Below are 22,443 nucleotides of genomic sequence, written 5' to 3'. Positions count from 1 at the left end.
GCAGCAGAAGTAGTGGCAAACTGTTTGAGACAGTGGATTTGTGCCGGCCGAGACATCTGAAAGCCCGGAGCCTGCAGCGCAACAAAGAAAGGATGACAGGGTATTCGTCATTGCCAGCCGGTTCAGTGGTGATGAGATCATCAGCGATGTCCTCGGTGTGGCGGATGAGGCGTACAATGGAGACGACCTGTGCTATGCACTCCCGGCATGTCGCACTGCAAAAGAAGCCGCAGATGCTCTCACTGTTTTAGAGGACTTATGCTATGATGCACCATGCTACTATACGTTTGCACAGTAGGAATTGTCACAGGTCCGAAAAGTAGTCCTTTCCGAACAGCTATCCACAAGAAAACAAACGAGCCTCACCGTCCTTTTGCAAAGAAAGGTATGCAATAAAAAAAGTGTAAATGTTCCATTTTTGTTGTTCATTCGATAATTCGACATTCGGATAATTCAGACATTTTTTTTAACTTCCTAGAGATTCGAATTAATGAAGTTTCACTGAATGCGATTCCCTTGAAATTCTTACAGAGATCCACGTATTTTAACCCTTGTTTTTAAGGTGCCCCTCACCAACCAGGTCTGGCCATCTTGAGCTGACAAGTGCAGAGCATATAATGTGTGCTAACGATCGTGTCTGCTAAATATTACTTCACTACGAGCAGAGGAAAGATCTGAAATTCCAAATTGAATGCCGTTTTGCCCGTCCCCTCGCAGCCGCCGTGCTCCAAGTTGGAGGGTGACGTACATGTGCTAGTGTGCCCACATACATGTGTTTGTGCTGTGACGTTGCTAGTAGCGACACGTGACCTCGAGAATTATTCGAGGCAACATCTGTTATTTGTGTAATGTGTTGCTTGAATGGACGAATTAAAGTATAGAGAAATAATAAAACCCCTGAACCAAATGTCTGCGTGTTTTTGTTTTATTTCGCGCCTCAGCAGGAGAGACGTACTTCCGTTTCGTCTGCTTGTTCTCACGTCATGCAGTCGCGCTCACAGACACCGAAACAATGCAATTTCCTACCGTGTTCCAGTGCGGGATCATGCTCTGTGATCCGCTTGTGTCTGCCTCAGTGTTCGTGTAGCACTGAATTATACTGCTAGTCAGGTGGCCTCGTGCACAGCCTGCAAGATCTTGCGCTGCACAAAACGAGACAATTGCAATAGCTCACACGCAACGCCGTCAGCGAAAGTGCGCCGCGCCGCAAAAAAGCGGGGAGGAAAAAAAAAAATGAAGGCGGGGCTTGTGACGTATACGTCACACAATCCTCAAGCTACGGTATAGGAGAACGCAGGGAAGGCATTTCGCATGCAGAGACAAGACGGGGCAAGTGGAGAGAACGTCTATGTTTGCGATGAAGCTCACCTCCTGAAATCATGGGTTCACGGCAGTTAAATATTTCTATCTCGGCTATTAATGAACCAATTTGAAAACGTTTTGCGGAGGAACGCTCCCTAGAAGACACGTAAGAACTTCCAGTGTATAACCGAAAGTTACTATGTGGCCTGGTGAGGGGCCTATTAACAAAGTAAAATTGTTCTGCCAATGGATATAACGAACTAGATTCATCTCCAGAACTGAAAATGCCGGCTGTTGAGAATCGAGCATATCGCTTTTCACTGGATGCCGCCCTTGTTTGGCGCAGCAGTTCATAATCCCCGCATCAAATGCGCCGTCAAGCAACACTGGTGATTCTTTCTTATTGCACTTCTCTCACTGTGGCACATAGCTGGTGAGACCACGCCTAGCTGCATCACTCAACATATTGATCGTCATGATGCGTACATGCAACGTGCTGAAAACCAGTGCCTCCATTTCCTTCTCTCACTGCGGCGCACCGTGCTGTGCTGATGCAGCTAGACGTAAGATCTGAGATTGTGTGAGACCAGTACAAGCCGGCCAAGCCAAGCCGGCGCACTCGCACAGTGGAGCCGCGGGAAAGCGGCGGATCAGAAAGCTTCGCATTCAAGGGCTGAGCATGTCCGTGTATATATCCGCGTTTCTGGTGCAGTGCCAAGCTCTGTCAGATCTATACTTCGACGGGTTACGCAACAATAATATGAGCGAGCGAAGTGGAAAGCGGAAGCAAAAGACCATCACATTAGGACATAAGGACACTATTGTAATGGCTGTCACATCAGGTGCTAAAGTGTCGCGCATTGCACACTGCAGGGTCTTTTGCTGTTGTTTTATTGAATTTTCACCGCATACACGGCTGCGCAGTGGTTTGGTGTGCTGGCAACCCATAGTTTTCTTTCTGTTGCGATGAGATGCTGTGTCTCCAAGGAGACCCCCTTTATTCAGCCAACGCTTGCATAGGTTCCCTGCATAATGTGGTCAGCTGTGCCGTCATAGATGCTGTTGGCACCACCTCTCTCATGTGGCGTCATGCATACATATGAGCATACATAAATGATTCTAGCACATTGCCTTTTTCAAGCATTTATACAATTCTACATGGGGCCAGCAGATTGAATACACACTAACAAAAGAAAACAAAAACAAAATCACTTTATTCACCTCTTGTCCACACCCAGCTATGTGGGTTTTCGAACTACTCTCCCTGACCTAGTAAACGTCACAATCTCAGTCTGGGAATTGTTAGTGTCTGTTTCCTTTTGAGTCAGAGGCATCCAGGATTCATTCCTTTTGTAGCCTGTACTGTTGTTCACTGGAACACTGCTAGGCTGTTCCCGACTATCTGGAAACTTGCAAATCCCACTGTTTATCCCATCTTTCAGGAGACGGTTGAGCATCTGCCCATTTCATCGAACTTTGACCCTGTTCTCCGTCTGAACATGATATGAACGTGATTGTGGCGTTGCTCCAAGCATGGTACCTCTTGTATGGAGGTCAGTCACCCACACATCACCTGTTTCCAGCATGGGGAGATGTTTAGATCGGTGACATCGGTCAAAGTACCAGCACTGCCTCTTCCTGACCTTCCGCTCATTATCCACCACCTTTTTTGGGCAGCAGTGTCTCGCAATGCGGAGCTGAGGCAGCATTGGGACTGAAGTCCTGAGCCTTCTATTCATTAGAATCTCCGCTGGCCTGACTCTTAAAACACCAGGCCTTGTTCTATAAGCTAGTAAGGCTATGCAAGGGTCATTCGATTTCAAAATGAGATGCTTAACCATCTGTACCACATGCCCTAGTTCTCCATTTCCCTGAGGGTGCCTCGGACTTGAGGTTACATGACAGAAACCATGTGATTTGGCAAATTGCACGAACTCTGCTCTCACGAACTGGGGACCATTTTCGGTCACCATACATTTAGGAATACCATGTCTAGCGAAAATGATTTTAGTCTGTTTATCATAGTAGTAGACTTTGTAGATGGAAGAATGGCTACTTCTGGGTAATGTGAAAGATAATCTACTACGATAAGATACGGTTGTCCGTTAATTTGACAAAGATCCGCCTGCACTCGTTCCCACAAAAAAGAGAGTGTTGGTGATGCCACCATTGGTTCCATCCTCTCCAGGAGCATGCATAGCACAAACACCGTACTGTTTCACAAAAGATGCTATTTCAGTGCTAAGTTCTGGCCACCAGGTGGAACTTTTAGCTATACAGTAAAACCTCGTTAAACTGTACCCGCTTAAACAGCAGTTTCATTTTAATAGTAGTAAAGTGAAATCCCTGACTCAGCGGTCATTGAACATAATATGTTTTGTATCCGCATAAACCATATCAGCTTATTGTGTACATGTCGGTTAACATGTAGTGGTTCCACTTTTCATCGCGCAAACACGGCGGTGCGTCGTCTCCATCGAGCTGCCCAGCAGAACAAGCCTCAGAGATCGGAACAGCGGCCTCCAAGCACCCTGTGCGTTTGCGCGTGAAGCTACATCAACATCATTTCGGCGCCGTGCCAGAGAGTGTTTTTGTGGCATCGTGCAAGTGAGGACTTGTGTCATGGCGAAGCTCGAATAAAAATGGCGCCGGGTGCTCAGCATAGAAGAAAAATTAGACATCATTCGTGTTATCGAACGTGACATGAAGTTGCCGCTGGCACGCGACAGGCATCTACTGTTGACTACGATGTGCGGCATTTGGAATGCGAAGTTGTTGCTTGGCAGCGCTTCTGTGACCACGAAGAGATGTCAGCTACGAGGTTTGACTTTTTGCCATTGTTGCCTCTGTGGTTGCCAAAGTCTCGACTAGCGACAGTGGCAGAGGCTGCGCGTTACGCCGGCCTCGTGAATGCAATCGTCACGACGAGAACAGCACCCTGCAATGAAAAAGGTGCCCCGTGACTACTGCAGCGCTACCGCCCGTGAGCACGGAGAATATGAAACGCCAACAAGCAATCTCCCATGCGAATGTTTGCCGAGAAGAGTGGGCTGGCTGAAAAGCTGGCACGCAGCTTCAGTAAGTTTGAGGCTGCTGTCGTCGCTGCTAGGCCGCTGCGGCATCAAACGAAAATAAAACTTTTGTTGCGCAAAGTGAATAAATACTGCATGTTTTTTTCCCCTTTCATCGCACTCTCTCCAAGTTCCGCATTCCGTTTTTGACAGGTAAATGGGTGCGATCTCATGCTATTTCGGTTAAACAGTACTACCATTTAGTACCGTATTTACACGATTGTAAGTCGACTCGAATGTAAGTCGACCCCCCCATATCGCGTGACCGAAAAAAAAAAAAATAAGAGTGCATACCCGAGGGCGCATTCGATAACGAAAATTTATTAGTAGCTGACATGGTCACTGGACTACTCGTCTTCACTAGTGCTGCCATCGTCATCGTTGCTGCGGTCCCAAAGCGCGTCGTGGTCCAGCGAAATTTCAAATTTGGCAAACATCTTGCAGAACAGCAGCCCACGCCAAATGCACCTAACCACACGCAGCCGTCAGGGAGGCTCTTTTGACAGGTCCGGTTAGCGTAATTTCGCAGTCTTCTGCCGCCAGCCACTCGTTGTACTCACGGCGGAGCAGAACCTTAAAATTAAGGCGAAGGTCCGGGCTTGTTTCATGACCACGTCGCACTTCACTGGCAGGGACCGATCACGCATTTCAGCGACGTACGCCGCGAGCTTAGCATACAGCTCCGGAAAGCGTCCAGACTTCGGCACGTGGGAAATTTCTCACTTGCCGTCACAGGTGAAAATTTCGCTTCGCTGCAGTCGCCACTCTCGCACCACCCGTTTAGAAACATCGAAATTGCGGCCCGCTGCGCAGCGATTTGTTTCTTCGGCGTAAAGGATGGCAGCCCTCTTGAACGCTGCTGTGAACGAGTCCCGAACGATTAGTGGGCCTGGAGCACTCATGACTACTGGGGAAGCATAGAAGTAGCACGTAGCCGGCAGTCAAGTGGAACGCGTCTAGCCTTTTAACAGAAAAGAGAAACCCGCAAGCGCTGTCTGCTCTTCCATGAACTACCGATGCTCCCCGCAAGCGCCGCCGTTCTGAGGGTGCCGCCGCAAATAGGAACAGCGGCGCTTCCATCAACTATCGACACCCCCTCACCCATCATTGTTGCATGCACTGTAAAACTCTCAAAAATGTTGAAAAACCCTTCCGAAAAGCGAACAAACACGCGGGATAGCGAAAAGATACGGGTAGGGCCATAGAGGAACCATAAAATTGTAACTACATTGTAGCTCCCGTTGGTATCGTTTTTTTTGGCGGCGCCATGTTTTGGTTTCGATTGTAAGTCGACCCCCCAACTTCAGACTTTCAAATTTTAAAAAAGGGGTCGACTTACAATCGTGTAAATACGGTACGTACTTTTTCCTAGCTCTGGCCAACTACGATTTAACAAGGTTTCACTGTACTAAGGCGTCGTGAGATGCCTTGATGACCGTCATGCAGCTTGCTTAGTGCTTCTTTTGGAAGAGACTGAGAAATGATTAACCTCATTCCTTTTAGCAACAGCTCATTCACTAACGTAATGCATTCTCGATTCTGCCAGTAAGGTGCAAGATAGCTAGGAACAGTTTGTTCCTTCGGCCAACCTGCAATGCACAGCTTTCACAGGCCTCTACATACTGCATCGCTCGCTTGACCCTCTCTGACCCTTGTCAGGAAATCATCTGTTTCTACACCCAATAAACAAGCTTTGAGTAGGCTGTAACTTCAGAGACCGTCAGCCAGCTTGCCAGATCTGTGTGAGCTAATGGAGAATGTGAGAGAGCGTCTGCAGTGATGAGCGATTTGCTGGGAACATAAACAACAGAAAAACTGTATCGCATAAGCCACAAATGAAAACACTGAATTCATCGATGGCATCGATTGCCATGTGACCCAACAATGATACTAATGGTTTATGGTCCGTTTCGAAAATTAGATCCAAACAACGTATATACTCGTCAAACCTTTCCACTGCCCATGTTAGCACAAGCACTTCCTTCTCAATCTGGGAGTAGCGTTGTTCGGTTTTAGTGAGTGAACAAGACATGAACACAACTGGTCTGCATTTTCCATTCTTTCGTTTTTAAAACAAAACCGCTCCCAGACCGAAAGACAAGGTGTCGGCAGAGAGAATTGTTGGTAGCGAAGCGTTGTACGTCGCCACACACTGTGCTGAACAAATGAGATCTTTGAGGTTTTGGAACGCTTTTTCCTGATCGCATCCCCAAAGCCAGTCTCTATCTTTGTGCAGAAGAACGCATATACGAGCCATGACATCAGCTAAACGTGGCAGGAAGCGTCCCTAATGATTGGCTATGCCCTAGGAGGCTTCATACCTCAGTTAAGTTTTTGGGTGGCTTCAAATCTTGGATAGCACTGATCCTAGCCGGATCAGGATGAATGCCATTTGCATTAGGAATATGACCCAAAAACCATACATACTTAACCCCGAACAAGCATTTGTTTTTGCTCAATGTCACGTTTGCTTTTGCTAGCTAATCACTTCCCTTAGCTGCTCATCATGCTGATCTTCTGTTTCGCCAAACATTAGGCCATCGTCCATAACCTTAACAACACCCGGAAGGGCACACTGAATCTCTCACATTTTTTTTTGAAAATATTCTGGAGCGGAAGCAATGTCAAATGGTAGTCGAGTGAAACAATATCTACCAAATCAGAATCAGAATAAAATTTTATTACTACATAAGAAGTTATTACAACATGCAATATACAGGAGGAAGTCCCGGAGTTGGAGACTGAATTGGGACCTCCTGTACATGATATAAATGAAAAGTGAACTTAGTTAACGTAGTGACAGTAATAAATACAACTACAAAAACAAATTAGAAAGGCAGCAATTATAGAAACAGTGGAACACGAATTTAGTCATTTAAGCAACATATGGAAACATGAACAATTTGAACAGAAAATGGGCTTGTTTAAACAGTTTCATACGTGATTAATAAGCATGATATAAACTTCAGTATTAACCAATGAAAATGCGAATGCATGCATTACGCAGCACATATAAAAAAAAGTTATGTAAGGTTCGGTTGGTTCAAAAGGAACTTTCTGAATTCTGTAATAAATGAGTGCAGTGTCATTAATTTTAAAATAAATGGTAGCGAGTTCCATAATAAAAAAGTGCTGAAATGAACAGATTGCTTGCCATAGTTGGTTCAAACTTTAGGCAAGATGAGATTTTTCTTAAGAGCAAATCTAGTGCTGTTAGTATTGTCTATGGCAGATGGAACTGAACATTGAAAAAACTGCCTTTTTATCTATAACCCGCAAAAAACATAGGTTGGACTTCGAATACACTATCAATAACATACCACTCACCCGAGTTCATGAGCATAAATACCTTGGCTTGATCATTTCACATGACCTAAGATGGGAATCGCATATTAACAGTATCATACCATCTGCTTTAAAATGGCTGTTCTTCCTCAGAAGAAGAGGTTGAGCTGCACCACTGGAAATTAAACTGCTATCATACAACGCATTTATTCGCCCAGTTCTCGAATATGGTAACACAATTTGGTTTCCTTATACACAACAGCTTATTAACAAACTAGAAGGAGCACAGCGAAAGGCAATTAGATTCATCTTTAACAAATACAAGAATAGTGATTCACCTACCCAACTGCTAAAACAAGCCTGTATTCCTACTCTGCGAAACGGCGCCAAACTAGCAAGATTAAAATTATTGTTCCAATTATTATACAATGCATTACGAATAAATACCTTGTTGTATATATCTCTAGCTGACACCAGACCTTCCCTCCATAAGCATTCACTAACACTTAAAGAATATGCATTTCGCACTGACTGTTTTAGATATTCGTTCTTTCCTCTTGCAATAAGAGAATGGAATAGCCTGGACCCCTGCATAACGACTAACACATCGTTGCCGAAATTTGTAACCCTTGCAGAAGAACTGTTGTGCAATAATTAGATTATGTTAGCCAGAATTAACACCACTCACGTCGTTGTATAAAATGAAATCTGTATGAGCACTGTATTTGCCTATGCAATTTCACCCCTTTTTGCCAAATGCAATGTACCATTCATGTTTTATTTCCTATATCTGCTTCGTGTCGATTGCAAATATCATTCTTCAAATTATGTAAACCTGTTTTGATCACTATTTGTGAGTATATAACATAAGCCCAACCTGTAAAAATCCCACTGGGATTGACAGTATCTGAAATAAATAAATAAATCATCAATAGCTTTCTTTAGATAATCTGCGAGAAATATAAGAGCGAGATCTGTAGAATATTGTGATCGAAAACCAAAGTGATAATGCGTAAGAATATTAAATTTGTTGAGATAATTTGTTAGGTGTTTACGAGTTAGTTTCTCGATTATATTACTGAAGAATGGCAGCACACAGATGGGTCGGTAGTTCGTTTATAATGAACGATTTCCCTTTTTAAATACTGGGGTAACTTTACCACGCTTTAGTTCACGAGGAAACGTCGCTGTTTTAAATATTAAATTAATAACATCTGCAAGAATATTAGATATTAGACAATCATTAATTTTATATGACATGGCGTAATATGGTCAAAACAGGCACTTGTGACTTTTAGATTATTAATTACAGAGATGACTTCATCAGGAGTAGTAGGAAACATGTAAAAAGATTGTGGGAGGCATGTCAATTGATAATCAAAAAGCTTGTTCGAAGCCAAGTTGTTCGAGAAAAAGAAGTCACTGAAGACATCTGCTATGTGATGAGGGTTTGAATATTCATTGCCACAGTGGTTTATTCTAGTTACAGTTTCCTGGTTGCTGTTTTTATTTAGGAAATAATTTGCTATTTTCCATTGTTTATCAGTTGTTCCCACACTCAAATATTTTCTGTTCAATGGAGCTTCTTTTTGCTCTTTTCAGCTGTGCACAGATATGGTTGCAGTATTTTCTGTACCGGGCTATCAGTCTAACATTGAAGGGTTGTTTTTTTATAAAGTTTCTCTTGTCTTCACATTGCTTTCAGTAATCTATCAGTAAGCCACGGGTTTCGCGGCGATGCTAGTAACTTCTTGCATTTTTTCTTGTGGGAATCAAAATGAAATTTCTGTAAAAGTATAGACAAAAAGCACGAGAAAGCTTGTTGAGGGTCGTTAGTTTCTTTTACTGTGAACCAGCCTACAATTGTTATGGCTCTGAAAAATTTTTCTTTATCAAGAACAAGTTTGTTGTAGAATACAATACAAGAAGAAGGAATAGAATTGATCTTGAGAAATATGGGATAATGGTCTGTGATGTCACTAATAAGAATGCCTGCTTCAAGTGGGACTAAAAGGTTAGATAATGCGTGATCAATCAACGAGCTTCCGCCATCGTGAGAGCAAAGTGTTGGTTCAGTAATAGGCATTCATACCCGAAACTATGATAGCAACTAGAACATGTCGTGTAGTTCACGGATGTTCTGTCAATCAAATTTGTGTTCATGTCACCCATAATTATCGCGTTCTTGTTTTCGGATGATAATGATTCTAATATGTTATCTAAGACACTACAGAAATCGCTGATGGAAGTGGAAGGTGAACAATAAATGCAATCCAAAATAAAATTCTTGCTGTCAATGTTAAGGAACAAATGGTCGAATTCAATCCAAACAGCTTCACAGATAGTTAAATTTAGTACGAGATCGTGTCATCAATTAAGTTTGCCGAAACGTAGACAGCTGCTCCGCCATGGCTACTTGATTGTCTATGTGTGTACTGTATTCTGATGTGCAATCGGGGAAGCAGTATAGATCTTTATCATCGTCACAGAGCCAAGTTTCTGTGACATAAATGCCGAAAAATGATTTGGTCAACGTAGAAAGAAGATTCTGAATATCGTCATGATGCTTTCGTATACTACGCGCAATGAAATGAATAAGCGAGCAAGAGCTGCTAGAAAGAAATTGTTCTAAATCAGTTGTTGTAAGGTATGATGACATACTGGCTCAAAGTCAGTAATAAACGAAGGAAAAGGTGTGTCTAGATGATAAAAGGGAGGCCGGATTCGCTGGCAGTGCGGTAGACCTGGCTATCGGTAGTTTTCCTGGCCTTGATTAGACAACTGTCAGTCCACAGGAACTTCCAATTGTTGGCTTTCTTTAGAGCCAGAGCCTTGGTGAATGACTTGTTTTGCGGCATCAAATGGCCATTCAAGTAGACTGGGGTGTTGATTGATGGTGTCAAGGATGTTGTTAGCTCTTCCGAGTCCTCTTCCACCTGGTGGAAGCCTGAGTTAGCATCGAGTCTTGAAAACCACTTTGCTCCCAACAAAGAACCAAGAGCCTGATCTACCGTGGGCACGGTGTAAGAGTAGGTTAGGTGCGGGAACGGCGCAAGCGCGCCGCTACGCAGGAAGGAGGTCGGAGCATTCTGCTTACACGGCGGTCAACAGAGGGGGCGGCTACTGACTGTTCCCGGGGTCTCCCGCTTTCGACCTCGCGCCATTCAATTGTTTTTGTCTGCTTCGGCTTGTTCCTGCTTTCACGTGCGCGTTTAGTCAAATGTAACTCTCGGATCGACTTATTCTATGGCGAAGTGCTTCGTGCCATTTTGTAGAAGCGGCTACAAATAGTGTAAGGAGAAGTACTCGCTTTTCAAGCCGCCCCAGGATGACGCAAGGCTCGAAGCGTGGCAGCGAGCAACGCCTCACAAGGACCGTGTACTACAAAGAACAGATCGTGTTTGCGAAAGGCATTTTGCTCCCCACTTCATCTTGAAGACGTGGTCAGCGGAAGTTGATGGCCACGTGTTAATGTCCGGCAAGAGAAGAGCAGGCCTCACAAAAGACGCCATTCCATCTATCTTCGAAGAGGCGCCGAGCTACCTTTCAAAACGAATCAAGAGCCCTCGCAAGACAGCGAAGCGACTATCTGGTCGCACAGCTTCTTCTTCAGCCTCTCAACAGAGCAGCAGCATAGTTGGATCTAGACTGCTCGCCGACACGACTCAACCTGTGGCCTCTTCCAATGAAAGCGACTGCGTTGCGAAGTCCTGCAAGGCCTTGCCGTTTGAAACACTCTTCAACGATGTGGGCAGCATTTGCTTACCTCAGCATTCATGGGCAGCACATCGCACCGACCTTGAAGGGGTGAGAGACATTGTGTTTATTGACGCACAGGTATTACACAGGCAGAGGGACAGTTCATCAGTAATTTTCAATAGAAAGACTTTGCGTGTGAAGAGTGACCTCAGAGTTGAGGTGCATGTCTTTGGCAGGCCAATTGATTGTGCTGCTGTTGGTGTAAGCTCCTTTGCCACGTCGCCATCTGATATCGAAATCATGCTCAAAACCATTGACAGCCTTAACGTGTGCCGGGAAGGACTTCCCCGAGTGTGCATCTGGAGTGTGCTTCGGTAGACTCCCAGAAGAGCTGGAGACACAAGTGCCTACTACTATTGCCTGGAGGAGCCATATGTCATCACTGCAGCGGTCTCGCTGACACCTTGAGGTTGCACGCCGACCGCCAAGCTGCGAGAGCGAAAGAGGAGCGACCATGGAAACGCATCAGGCTTTCCGTGCAGCCTTCCCAGCAGGAAAAGTTCAAAGCTTTGCGCCAGGCAAAATCAGTGATCCAGCAGTCACGAGCGCGACTTATTAAGCGCAACAAACTGTTGATCAAGCAGATACAGCACACCAGGACAGAGCTAACAAAATTGCAGGATGAAAACGTCAAAGATAAACTCCAGGCACTGGATATGCCACTAGTGCTGCTGCTTTTGTGAGAGGAATGCATTTCAGCTGCCAGGAGCACAACAAAAAGAAACCGGCGATACACAGATGACTGGATTCTCTTGTGTCTCCTTCTACACATACGCAGCCCTGCTACGTACTCTTTTTTGCGAAGAAACGACATTTTCCCTTTGCCATGTGTTCGTACTGTAAGGAAGTACATCAGCATGGTGGGCTTGAAATGTGGTTTCGATGAAAACTTCTTCCAAGCCTTGAAGCTGAAAGTCTAAGAAAACTCCCTTTCATTGCCAAGGAAAGCTGATAATGGATGAAATTCAAGTGAGGAAAGAAATGGCTGTAAACTCAAAAACGATGACCTACGCTGGTCTCGTCGATCATGGGGAGAGAGAAAATCAAAGCAGTGAGCTAGCGGATCATGGTCATGTTTTTGCTTTTTCTCCTTTCGGAGAAAATTATTTACAGCCGGTGGCTGTGTTTGCATCGAAAGGGTCAACAAAGGGAACGCTTCTTGCTCAGCTCTTGATTCAGTGTATTGTACATTTAGAGAAAGCCGGCTTGTTTGTCGACGGAGTTGTGTGCGACGGTGCTTCCACGACCCGCGCGATGTGGAAACAGCTCGGCATCAGTGGAATACTCGGATAAGTGTACAACTGTTTTGAGCACCCAATGGACACTTCAAGAAAGGTATATGTTTTTTCCGATGCACCCAATCTCTTTAAGTGCATTAGGAACCGCCTACACAACAGGAAAGTTCTCAAAAAAGATGGCCACCTTATTAGATGGTCGTGCTACGACACTGTGTTTGTTGCCAACAGCAAGAACACTGGTGCGCTTCGAGTCTGCCCCAAGCTTACTTACAACCATGTAAACCCGTCGAACATGCTGAAGATGAGGGTAAAGCTGGCCACACAGCTTTTCAGCAAGTCTGTTGCCAAAGGAATCATGTTTTATGCACAACGAGGTGCGCCAAGGTTGGCTGATGTGGAACCAACAGCTAAATTTACACTTTTTTTGAACGACCTGTTCGACGCTCTAAACCGCCGGTACCCTGCAGAGGGCATTCGACCAGGAAGCAGAGGTTTCACTACTCTCCCAACTGCATCTGAATGGCTCGACACATGGGAAGAACAGGTTGTAAATGATGACATTCCAAAAGACCTCTTTTTGACCCAGTCAACTGCCGAAGGTTAGCGTGTTACGCTGAAATCTGTCCAACAACTTTCTACTTACTTAAAACTTTTTTGCGCAAACAAACAGGGACAAGGAATAGAAGAAACACAAGGACGAGCGCTTATTGCGAGCGCCTCATATTGCAGTAAAGCGCTCGTCCTTGTGTTTCTTCTATTCTTTGTCCTTGTTTGTTTGCGCAAAAAAGTTTTAAGATGAATCTGTTCCAACTAGGCCGACTCGCAGTTATGTTTCTACCTACCTTCTAAAAGACTGCGGTTTAAAGTACATGTCGGCCAAAATGATCCAGGACCCCTTAGAATGCTTTTTCGGAATAATCAGACAGGCGGGACGTCAAAATGAACAACTGACCTTTCCCACATTCTTGCAGTTATACCACATGCTAAGCATGTATTCTTTGTTAAAACCTCCGCAGTTTGGAAACTGTGCAGCGCCTGATAACAGTCAGGCTGCTGTTATTACTCTGGCGGATTTAAGGGAGATATATCAGAGTTCAGGTATGGAGCAGCCAAATAAACTGCAAGAATTGAAGCAGAAGCTTGATGGGCTGATCGAAGAAGGCAGCTGGGAATCTGATGACATATTTGAGCTAAATGACTGCGACGCAGACGTTGTAGACTGCATTGTATACTACGTCACTGGCTTTGTCTCAAGAAAACTCGCAAATGAGGCCTCCTGTACGATTTGCAAGGAGGTGCTCGAGGGAACAAAAGGGATCACAAATGTGCCTGAAGCCGACCTGGTGAATTTAAAAAGGAAAGGCAGGTTGACGCACCCGAATATGCATCTTATTGATCTCTTCAAATGCCGTGAGCAGAAGTTTGAAAAATATGCGAGTGATAGGCATGCGTTCGATAGGACAATTGATGCCGTCTGGAAAAGTTCCAGTTTACATTTCCATGCAGTCTTCACAAAGAAGGCATGCTTGCGAAACTGATCCACTACTACAGGTGCTTGCGTATGCGTCAATACTGCAGGCAGTTGAAAAGCCAGAAAGACAAAAAGAGCCAGGACTTGCGAAAATTGTCAAAAGTTGTATGAGCTCATGGTTTGAAGCGACGGCATGAGCGCTGAAATTTACTTTGCTGTGCTATATTTTCCCTCACTTTATTCTCCCACATTAACCAGTTGTTTCTGGACTTGTGCTTCTGTCGGAATAGGTTCCAAGAGCTTTGACTTTCATGCACTCAAGCGTCTTCATGATCTTTGCGGGGCGAGTATGGATATAATTTATGTTATCGTAATATCACGCTAACATCTGAGGCAGTGCACCCGTGTATCTTTCGGCATTGGTATCGGTCTTTTCCTTGCACAGGGTAATGTTTGGCAATATCTAATAACTGGCAGAGTAAGTACGAAGCCTGCAATGCGAAATAAAAGACTGTCTTATTAAACGCATATTCATGCCATCAATGCCACGTCGCGCTAGGCCCTCGTATACAGATTTCGACGCTTTGTTTAAAAGAGGTGAAATGTTTTTGTGTAAATAAAGGACACTGTACATCCCCAAAGTAGAATACCAGAAGAGGTAATCTTAAGGCGAGTTAACCACGCAGTCCAAGGAAATACAGGCCCAACGCAACATATAGCGCTCGCGCCGGTGTGGCCCAGTCGCTCGCGGAATGGGGAAAAGTTGGTCGCGCCATCTTTCGGCTGCCTCCAAAAGTAGAATGTTATGACAGGGTGCTGGGTGCGGGCGTTGTCTCACCTCACTCGCAACGCCAACGTGCGGCGTTTTGCTCGTGCTTTGGCGTGTTTTCGCGGACAATCGAATTTATTTATACCTTGGTGCTGGTTATTTATCAGTAATGCAATAACGAAGCCAAAGAAGTGCTTCAAAAAACGTATCTTCCACGGAAACCGGCATAAGTCGACCTCTAATGACGCCAATTCTCTGCAACACAGTCGAGGAGTGGGCGCCGTGGCCCCCACGTGAGCGTCTGCATCGAAGCTTTCGCGCTCGGCGGAACGCTCGAAGTGGAACGCCGGTGTTTCAGCAGCTCTCAAAGCCTGAGCTTCTCCGGAAATGTCTTCATGGAAAAACTCGGAACGCGAATGAGGCGTTCAACAACGTTGTATGGTAGCGTGCTGCGAAGAATGTCTTCCTTGGCCTCAAGATGCTGAAAATAGCGACAATGGATGCTGTGCTAACTTTTAATGACCGCAGCATTGCTAGATCCGTCATTTTGAGGTCATTCAGAGTTTATCCAGGACGGTTCACAGTCCAGTGGTTGCGCGAAGTTGACCGGCGTCGACTGTACTTTGCAGAGAGGGCTACACGACTGGTAACTAAGGAGGCCCGGAAAACAAGGCAGCTAGCACAGAAAAGAAATGTTGACGATGAAGCGGACTACCAGGCTCGTGGCTAATGAAAAAATGTGCCAGAATTTGCTTCTATAGTCCTATATTGCAATAAAGCTCTTTCTTCCACTTCAAAGCCAATTATCTCAAAACACCAAATTTTGCTGCATTTGACCCTTTTTTTCAGAAACTACAAGTGCTAGGGAGAAAATGTCTTCCAGATATTGAGTAAACATTACAGAAAGTCTACTGAACCAGGATTATAAATATCCTTGTAGGGGATTTTTGTTTTCACGCTATTTACTGCAGATTTTGGCACTAAAATTTGGTGGGACCAGCAAAAAAATGAAAACAAAAAAACTAATCTTTAAAAAGAAATAATCCTGGTTCAGTAACACTGCCTAACATTGCTGATTACAATGCCACCAAGTTTAATGTTCTAACCCCAGCAGATCACGAGAAAAAGGGTCACGAACATAGCCTAAAATGCATGGCAAGAATAGGACCTACCCTGTCCCCTTAAATATTGGTGTTTCTCAGGGACTCTTTTGGATGCACAGAAGACATGTCCAGTGAAGTTTTATGGGCAGAGTTCGTACTAGATGTCCCCGAGTACAGGTGTTACTATACGATGCAAAAATCCACACATTATTACAGCAACACATTCTTTCTCCAGTGGCTGGTCACGAATCTAATGACCCCATGAAGGAAAAAATGCCCACCATCTGTGTCCAAGCAGAAGAGCGGGAAGTCGGTCACCCACAAGAAGCGGAAGTCATCGGGCTGTCGTTGCTGGGCCGGGCCACTTTCACACAATACGTCGTGCACCTCCAGTCGAAGGCGTCCCAGTACTTCTTGCTAGTGTGAGGAAACGAGTAACGGATTTGAGAATGATCAAAAGCTAATTTCTAGAAATATTTATAATAAATTTCGGAGAAATTAACTTAGGGTATGCGAATACCGAATAGTAAATTTTGAATCGAATCAAGAAAAAATAACCGAGTACAGAATCGAATATAAGGAAATTATTCACAAAATGGAATGCTTAGAAATTTTGGGCAAGAAAATACCATGCTGCACATGCTCAAGTCTCCTAGTCCCAGCCAAACCTTGTGCCGACAGAGGCGGCCCTGGTTGATGCAGTGCAGCTCTGCAGATTGCAGCGTGCAAACAATGTGTGTGTGCAGTCCCCGCATACAGCCGACGTCAGCTGGGGCGGGGCGATGAAACAACCGCCTGAGTGGCAGCGAGCACGCAGGGCTCCAGGCGCACGTGACACTGCACGAGTCTCTACACCAAATATACCAAATATTCGGACATTGATTATTTGATTCGACTCGGTGATATTCGAGTATTCGCACACCCCTGATGCAGTTTTTTTTTCTTTCTTCTTTTTTTATTTTTGACCTGATGCACTCTGAGTGACAGGTTTTTTTTTCTCAGATATATTTCTTGGGTGTATATATACATGTATATAAAGACTTCAACTTCCAGCTCAACACTGCTGCATGAGGCCACAACAGAGTGACAGTCAGCAGCCAAGCACAAGTGTGCGCGAGAGGTGATAGACACAAGGAAGGGGGAAAGATAGGCAGGGAGCACGGCCCAACATAGGGTCTGGCTCACCTGGTGAGCTGTCACCGGGTGAAAGGTGAGTGCAAAAGCAATGCTACCAGCGCTGCCTTGTCGCCTTTTCTCTGGTATTTTCGAAATCGAGATTTTGAGATATCTGGAGTCCTGTGCAAAAATTTTTCAAGATATGGGGGGGGGGGGGAACTCATGGGCTGACACAATGGCTAGAAAAAAAACTTTCAGTTCACCGATTTTTTTTTACATATACCGTATTTACTTGATTCTAATGCGCCATTGATTGTAACGTGCACCAGTTTGCCGTGGCCTAAAAAAAAAAAAGTCCTTTACAGTACCGCGCACCTCATTCTTTCTTACAGAAATATAACTTTCTCTCATTTGGAAAAACAAAGATTATTCCCAATACACTAAAGTTGTGATAAATAAAAGTCGCAGTTTTGCCCAAAACGTGAAGCATCGACTGCGATAGCAAATCAGTAGACAGCTTATACGAAAAGTAAGGACAGTAGTTTTATCGCCTGTACAAAGTTTTAAACATACATATGTTTAAAACATACATAAGTTTTAAACTTGTACATATCTATGTACAAGCATGTACATAGATATGTACATGCTTGTACATATCTATGTATACCCACCCTGCTATGATCTGATTTCAGATCGCAGTATCTATAAATAAATAATAATAAATAATTCACTTAACTAAATTAACAAGTGTAGTGACAGGCATGCACAAGCAAACATGAACATGTCTCCCTTAATGACTGCAGAAACTCTTTATCAAAATGCTGGAGTGAGGAAGTGCGGCAGCAGGAGCGAGCGAATTGACCTTTGTGCAGCTTGTTGTTTCAACGCAAGCGACAAGAACACCACGCGGTGCGCCTAGGTGGGTAGACACTATCTGCATTGCAGACTGCTTTCAAGATAGGGGCCATGCGGCTGCACCGTATGCAGCAGCCAGCGGAGTAGAACACCTCTCCTGTTTGTGCCAGCCCTGCATGCAAGTTTCAGGCTGAACGCCCGTGAGGTGGCCCAATTTTCGTCCATCTCCACACACGTGATCACTTTCAATTGCGGCATCCTGATGGACTCGGCGTGTCTTTGCAGTCAGCACATCCATGCAGATAGAGGAAATGCAGAAAACGGGAAGACTGACAGTGGACTAATCTAAGCATACATACTACAGCACATGGAGGAAGCTACGGCAGCTAGGCTCGAAGCATGTGCGAGGTGGCCACATTGAAATAACGATGGTGATATAGTAACGCAGATTTAGGATCATATTCGATTCTAATGCACATGCAATTTTTGAACTCGTTTTATCGGAAAAAGAGTGTGCGTTAGATTCGAGTAAATATGGTATCAGAGTAAGAGTTAATGAGGGTTTACTGTAACAGCCTGTCTTCGAACACTCACAGTCCCTTTTCAGCATATATGAAAGTGCCTATGCAACGTCCACCTCCTCTTTAATTTTGACTTCTTGAGCTGTGTTGAGATAGGTGATTGCTAATGATCTGAACACAGTGATAGCGATCCTTCTGTGCATGGCTGGTACTGCAAATTGGCCGATTTCAGTGACAATATGCAGCAGTCAACATAGGCAACGCCTACGGACAATGCTGCATCGTTGGTGTGCTGTTGCAAATAGTCTTTGGATGTGACAAATGGGAAGCTGATACAAATGAGCATAGCTGCAAAACAGTGAATGTTGTAGTCCATAAAATCCAACTGACAGGACACCTAGGGGGCAAGATGGGATAGCATGCACTTCCCTAAAGCTTGCTCTGAACATATACCATCTGAGGGATACGTACATACATTATCAATAATTTAAGATGCAGCAAAAAAACAGCAGAAAATATGCAACAGTAGATCCTGACAATGAATATATTGTATTTAGATCACAGTGACTCTTGCAAATTTCATGTGCTTCATAGACTTGCATACCTGCCAACCTGCTAACATTAGAATTCATAAATCCTGTGGACAAAATAAAAGTGAAGCGGGTTGTAGGAAGCATTTAATTTTACTGTGGGCACGTACCTTCTGTTGCATAGAAACACACTTTATTTATAATGATTTATCTTTAGGAGCCGCATACAAGCAGCATAAAACTTGAATTCTGGGCTTTTACGTTCCAAAACCATGACTTGATTATGAGTGACACAGTAGTGCAGGACTCCGGATTAATTTTGACCGCCAGGGTATCTTTAACGTGCCCACAATGCATGGGACATGGGCGTTTTTGAATTTCGCCCCCAACAAAATGCGCCCACAGCAGCCAGGATTTGATCCTATGACTTTAAGCTTAGCAGCGCAACACTGCAGCTGCTAAGCCACCGCGACGGGTCAGCATTAAAATTGGAACAACATGGATTAACAGCATTGTTTCTGCATCAGTGACTCCATTAGTGACTCGGGTGCTGCCAATTTTGTCTGCTTCAGGAACATGCCTGATTGAACTTCCTCGAAGAAGGCACCCCTCTAATTTTGGCATCTTGCAATGCTACAAGATGGAAGCGCAGGTACCGTCTCAATAAATCCCCTGAAGCATAATTTCTTTTTTGCACACATTTCTTGCAATCTTGCACCGCACAGCTTTAAAACAGTTTTGTGAACAGAACTTAGTTTTTGTAAAACTTGATGCAACAGTCATAAAATTGCAGAACGAGCCCAAATTTGTAAACATTACGAGAAATATGGGAGAGCTGGAAGGTATGCACATGAGTCACACAACCCGATGAGAACTACACAGGACCATTGCTTCAAAGCATGAAAATTGGAAAACTGTAGCATATATATGTGTGCTGTTTGTGTGACAACTGTATAAACTTTCCTATTTTTTTTTTCTTCCGTTACTTCATCTACTTTATGAGAAGACTGTATGGAAAGGCCAATACTCCAGAACTAACATTTCAACTTTCACAAATACAAAACGATGCAAGCATTCTAGTTGCATACTTCAATTACCATATGTGCAGCTGCTTGAACATTTTTTGCATGTGCACAGGCTTTGTTGCAGTTATAGAGTGGCGCCACTTGTAGTGAAAATATTCGAAACTCTGCTAGCTTATGTCATAAGCAATCTACATCTGCAGTAAACAAACTTGAAAACTGTTGCGGCCAGTGTGCAAATTCCATTCCAATTGATCCCAAAGGCAAACACAGGGAAGCTGCAGCCCAACTCACCGCCGAGTCAGTGCTGCCAGCGCATAGGAGGAGGGAGTCCCCAGGGTGGGCATCCAGCATGGCTGCAATCTGTCCCACTGTCTCCGATGGCAGCAGCTGCTTCTTCTTGCTCTCAGAGACTGGCTCTGCCCCAGCCACAGGCACTTCCACAATGACCCCCTGCAGTGATGAGCCCTTACTCCACTGGCTTGTGGCAAGTGGTTACGATTGTCACGAATGTACGTTTGCAAATACTTGCCTGTCTACGAGTACGCCCTATCTTGAGCAATGTGAAAGAGAAAACCCAAATTGCCTGCCGACTGCTTATAGGTCCCCCCCCACCCCCCAATGTAAAACTATTTTAGTACTACAAACTTCACAATACTGAACTTTTCAGAAAAACAATCTTTATTCAATTTCCGTGTCATGTTAACAACCCAGTACTACGAATTGATATTCCAAAATGTGGGGATTCTTAGATTTCAGTGCATCCTTAACAGCAGCCGGAACAGTAGGCTAGCAGACAACAAGGTGCAGAAAGCTGACATCGTGGTGCATGGGTTCGGAAAACCTGAGATGATGCTGGAGGAGAATGCGGGAGGGACATTTTTACATTTTTTTCTCTTGCAGAGGCAACGCTGCGTGAGGTTTTAAAAAGTTTAATTCTGGGGTTTTACGTGCTAAAATTATGATTTGATTATGATGCACACCATAGTGGATGGCTCCGAATTAATTTTGACCACCTAGGATTCTTTAATGTGCACCCAATACATGGTACACAGGCGTTTTCAAATTTTTCCACCATCGAAATGCGGCCATCGTGGCCAGGATTTGATCCTGTGCCCTCGGGCTTATGCGTGAGGTCTTGCGAGTGCGTGCTCTACCCAGATAAGTGTCACCTGGCAACGAAGGCGCATCTCTTCCTTTTTTCACCCTTCCTTTTGCACACGTCCATTTTTCCTTTTGCACTTCTTTCTGCAGCTACATCAGCTATGCATACAGAAATGTAACCTCCATGCTTGCAGGGATGCCACACTGCGGTCCTTTCCAGAGAGTGCCATTAACATGTGCTTGCACTTTGGAATAGTTTAGGGGTCCACCTCGAGAGAGACACTTGCGGTGTCCATGGAAAGGAATGTGAAAAACAAACAAAATGAAACATTGCACTTTGGAGGCGACATGGAGCTTCCGCTTTGACAGTGGTTTTCTCACCGTCAGCGTCGCTTTTGCACACGCCACTCTTACTATACAGCACTTCATTGATGCATGGGGGCAGAATCTATGGGAAATAACAACAGTGTGAGCCAAGAGCCAACAGCGACGTTTTCATGGGTGGCTCATATAGTGACAACTGATGGTTTGATGGGCGGAATGGTTCATTTTTGGGGCTTTCACTATACCTTTCATAGTGATAAAAAATTTGCCGTGGTCCTCTAAAGTTCATTATATTGTTACAGCGCAACCAAGAGTGTTGAGAGGATTTGACATGTCAAGGTGAAACCAGTCTTTACAGCCATGTTGTTCGTGTATCATTGCCTTTCTTGTAAATATTGTAAATACAGCCAAACCCGACTGCATCGCACCCATTTACATCGAATCATTGTATATATCGAACTATTTCTGGTCACGGTATAGTTACAATGAGCATATATAGCAAAAATGACGCTTACATCGAACAAAAATAGCAGCGACTCCCGATATATCGAATGTCAAGCAGCGGAAAAGTGCTGCCAGAAGTTGGCTTTCCCTCGCGGTGGCGGGGAAACCCCGTGGTGCGGCTACATCCGACCGCTTTCCCTACTGTGACCGCGCTGCCTTGGGCGAGCCGTTGACACCGCCCTACAAAAAATTATCCTTGCCCGCCTGCAGCGCTTGCTCACACAGCCAATCAGAGGCTCTTGTGCCCTCGTCGTGCAAGATGACAAAAGTGCGAGTTGTCCTGCTGCTTTTCTGGTTCATTGTGTTTGCGCCTTGTGGGCCTTCTCCTGCAATGTTGCCGTGATGAAATGGCAGAATTTGCCTTTCGTCGTGAAGTTCGAAATCGTAAATCGAGTTGAACGCGGTGAGAAGTCGGATGTCCTCGCAGCGTGCAAGATTCTAAGGAACATTCTCAGCACGATCTTGAAGA

The 22,443-nt window shown here is 44.6% G+C and overlaps 1 protein-coding gene across 6 annotated transcripts in view; it reads right to left on the bottom strand.

Moving 5' to 3' along the window:
- AspRS-m (aspartyl-tRNA synthetase, mitochondrial) overlaps positions 1-22,443 on the bottom strand; it is a 319,354-nt gene that overhangs the window by 54,553 nt on the left and 242,358 nt on the right. For 4 of the 6 annotated variants that reach the window (XM_070528486.1, XM_070528485.1, XM_070528488.1 and 1 more), the window contains 2 exons: positions 20,337-20,495; positions 16,280-16,415 (listed from right to left, as the gene is read on the bottom strand). In XM_070528486.1, coding sequence (XP_070384587.1) covers positions 16,280-16,415; positions 20,337-20,495 — 295 coding nt within the window. Of the gene's footprint in view, positions 1-11,525; positions 11,847-16,279; positions 16,416-20,336; positions 20,496-22,443 lie in introns of those variants that run through there. The other 2 variants (XM_070528490.1, XM_070528489.1) reach the window with 2 other exon arrangements.

This window comes from Dermacentor albipictus, unplaced genomic scaffold, assembly GCF_038994185.2.
Source record: "Dermacentor albipictus isolate Rhodes 1998 colony unplaced genomic scaffold, USDA_Dalb.pri_finalv2 scaffold_12, whole genome shotgun sequence".
NCBI classification, from domain to species: Eukaryota; Metazoa; Arthropoda; class Arachnida; order Ixodida; family Ixodidae; genus Dermacentor; species Dermacentor albipictus.
This window is presented reverse-complemented; position numbering and strand designations above follow the sequence as displayed.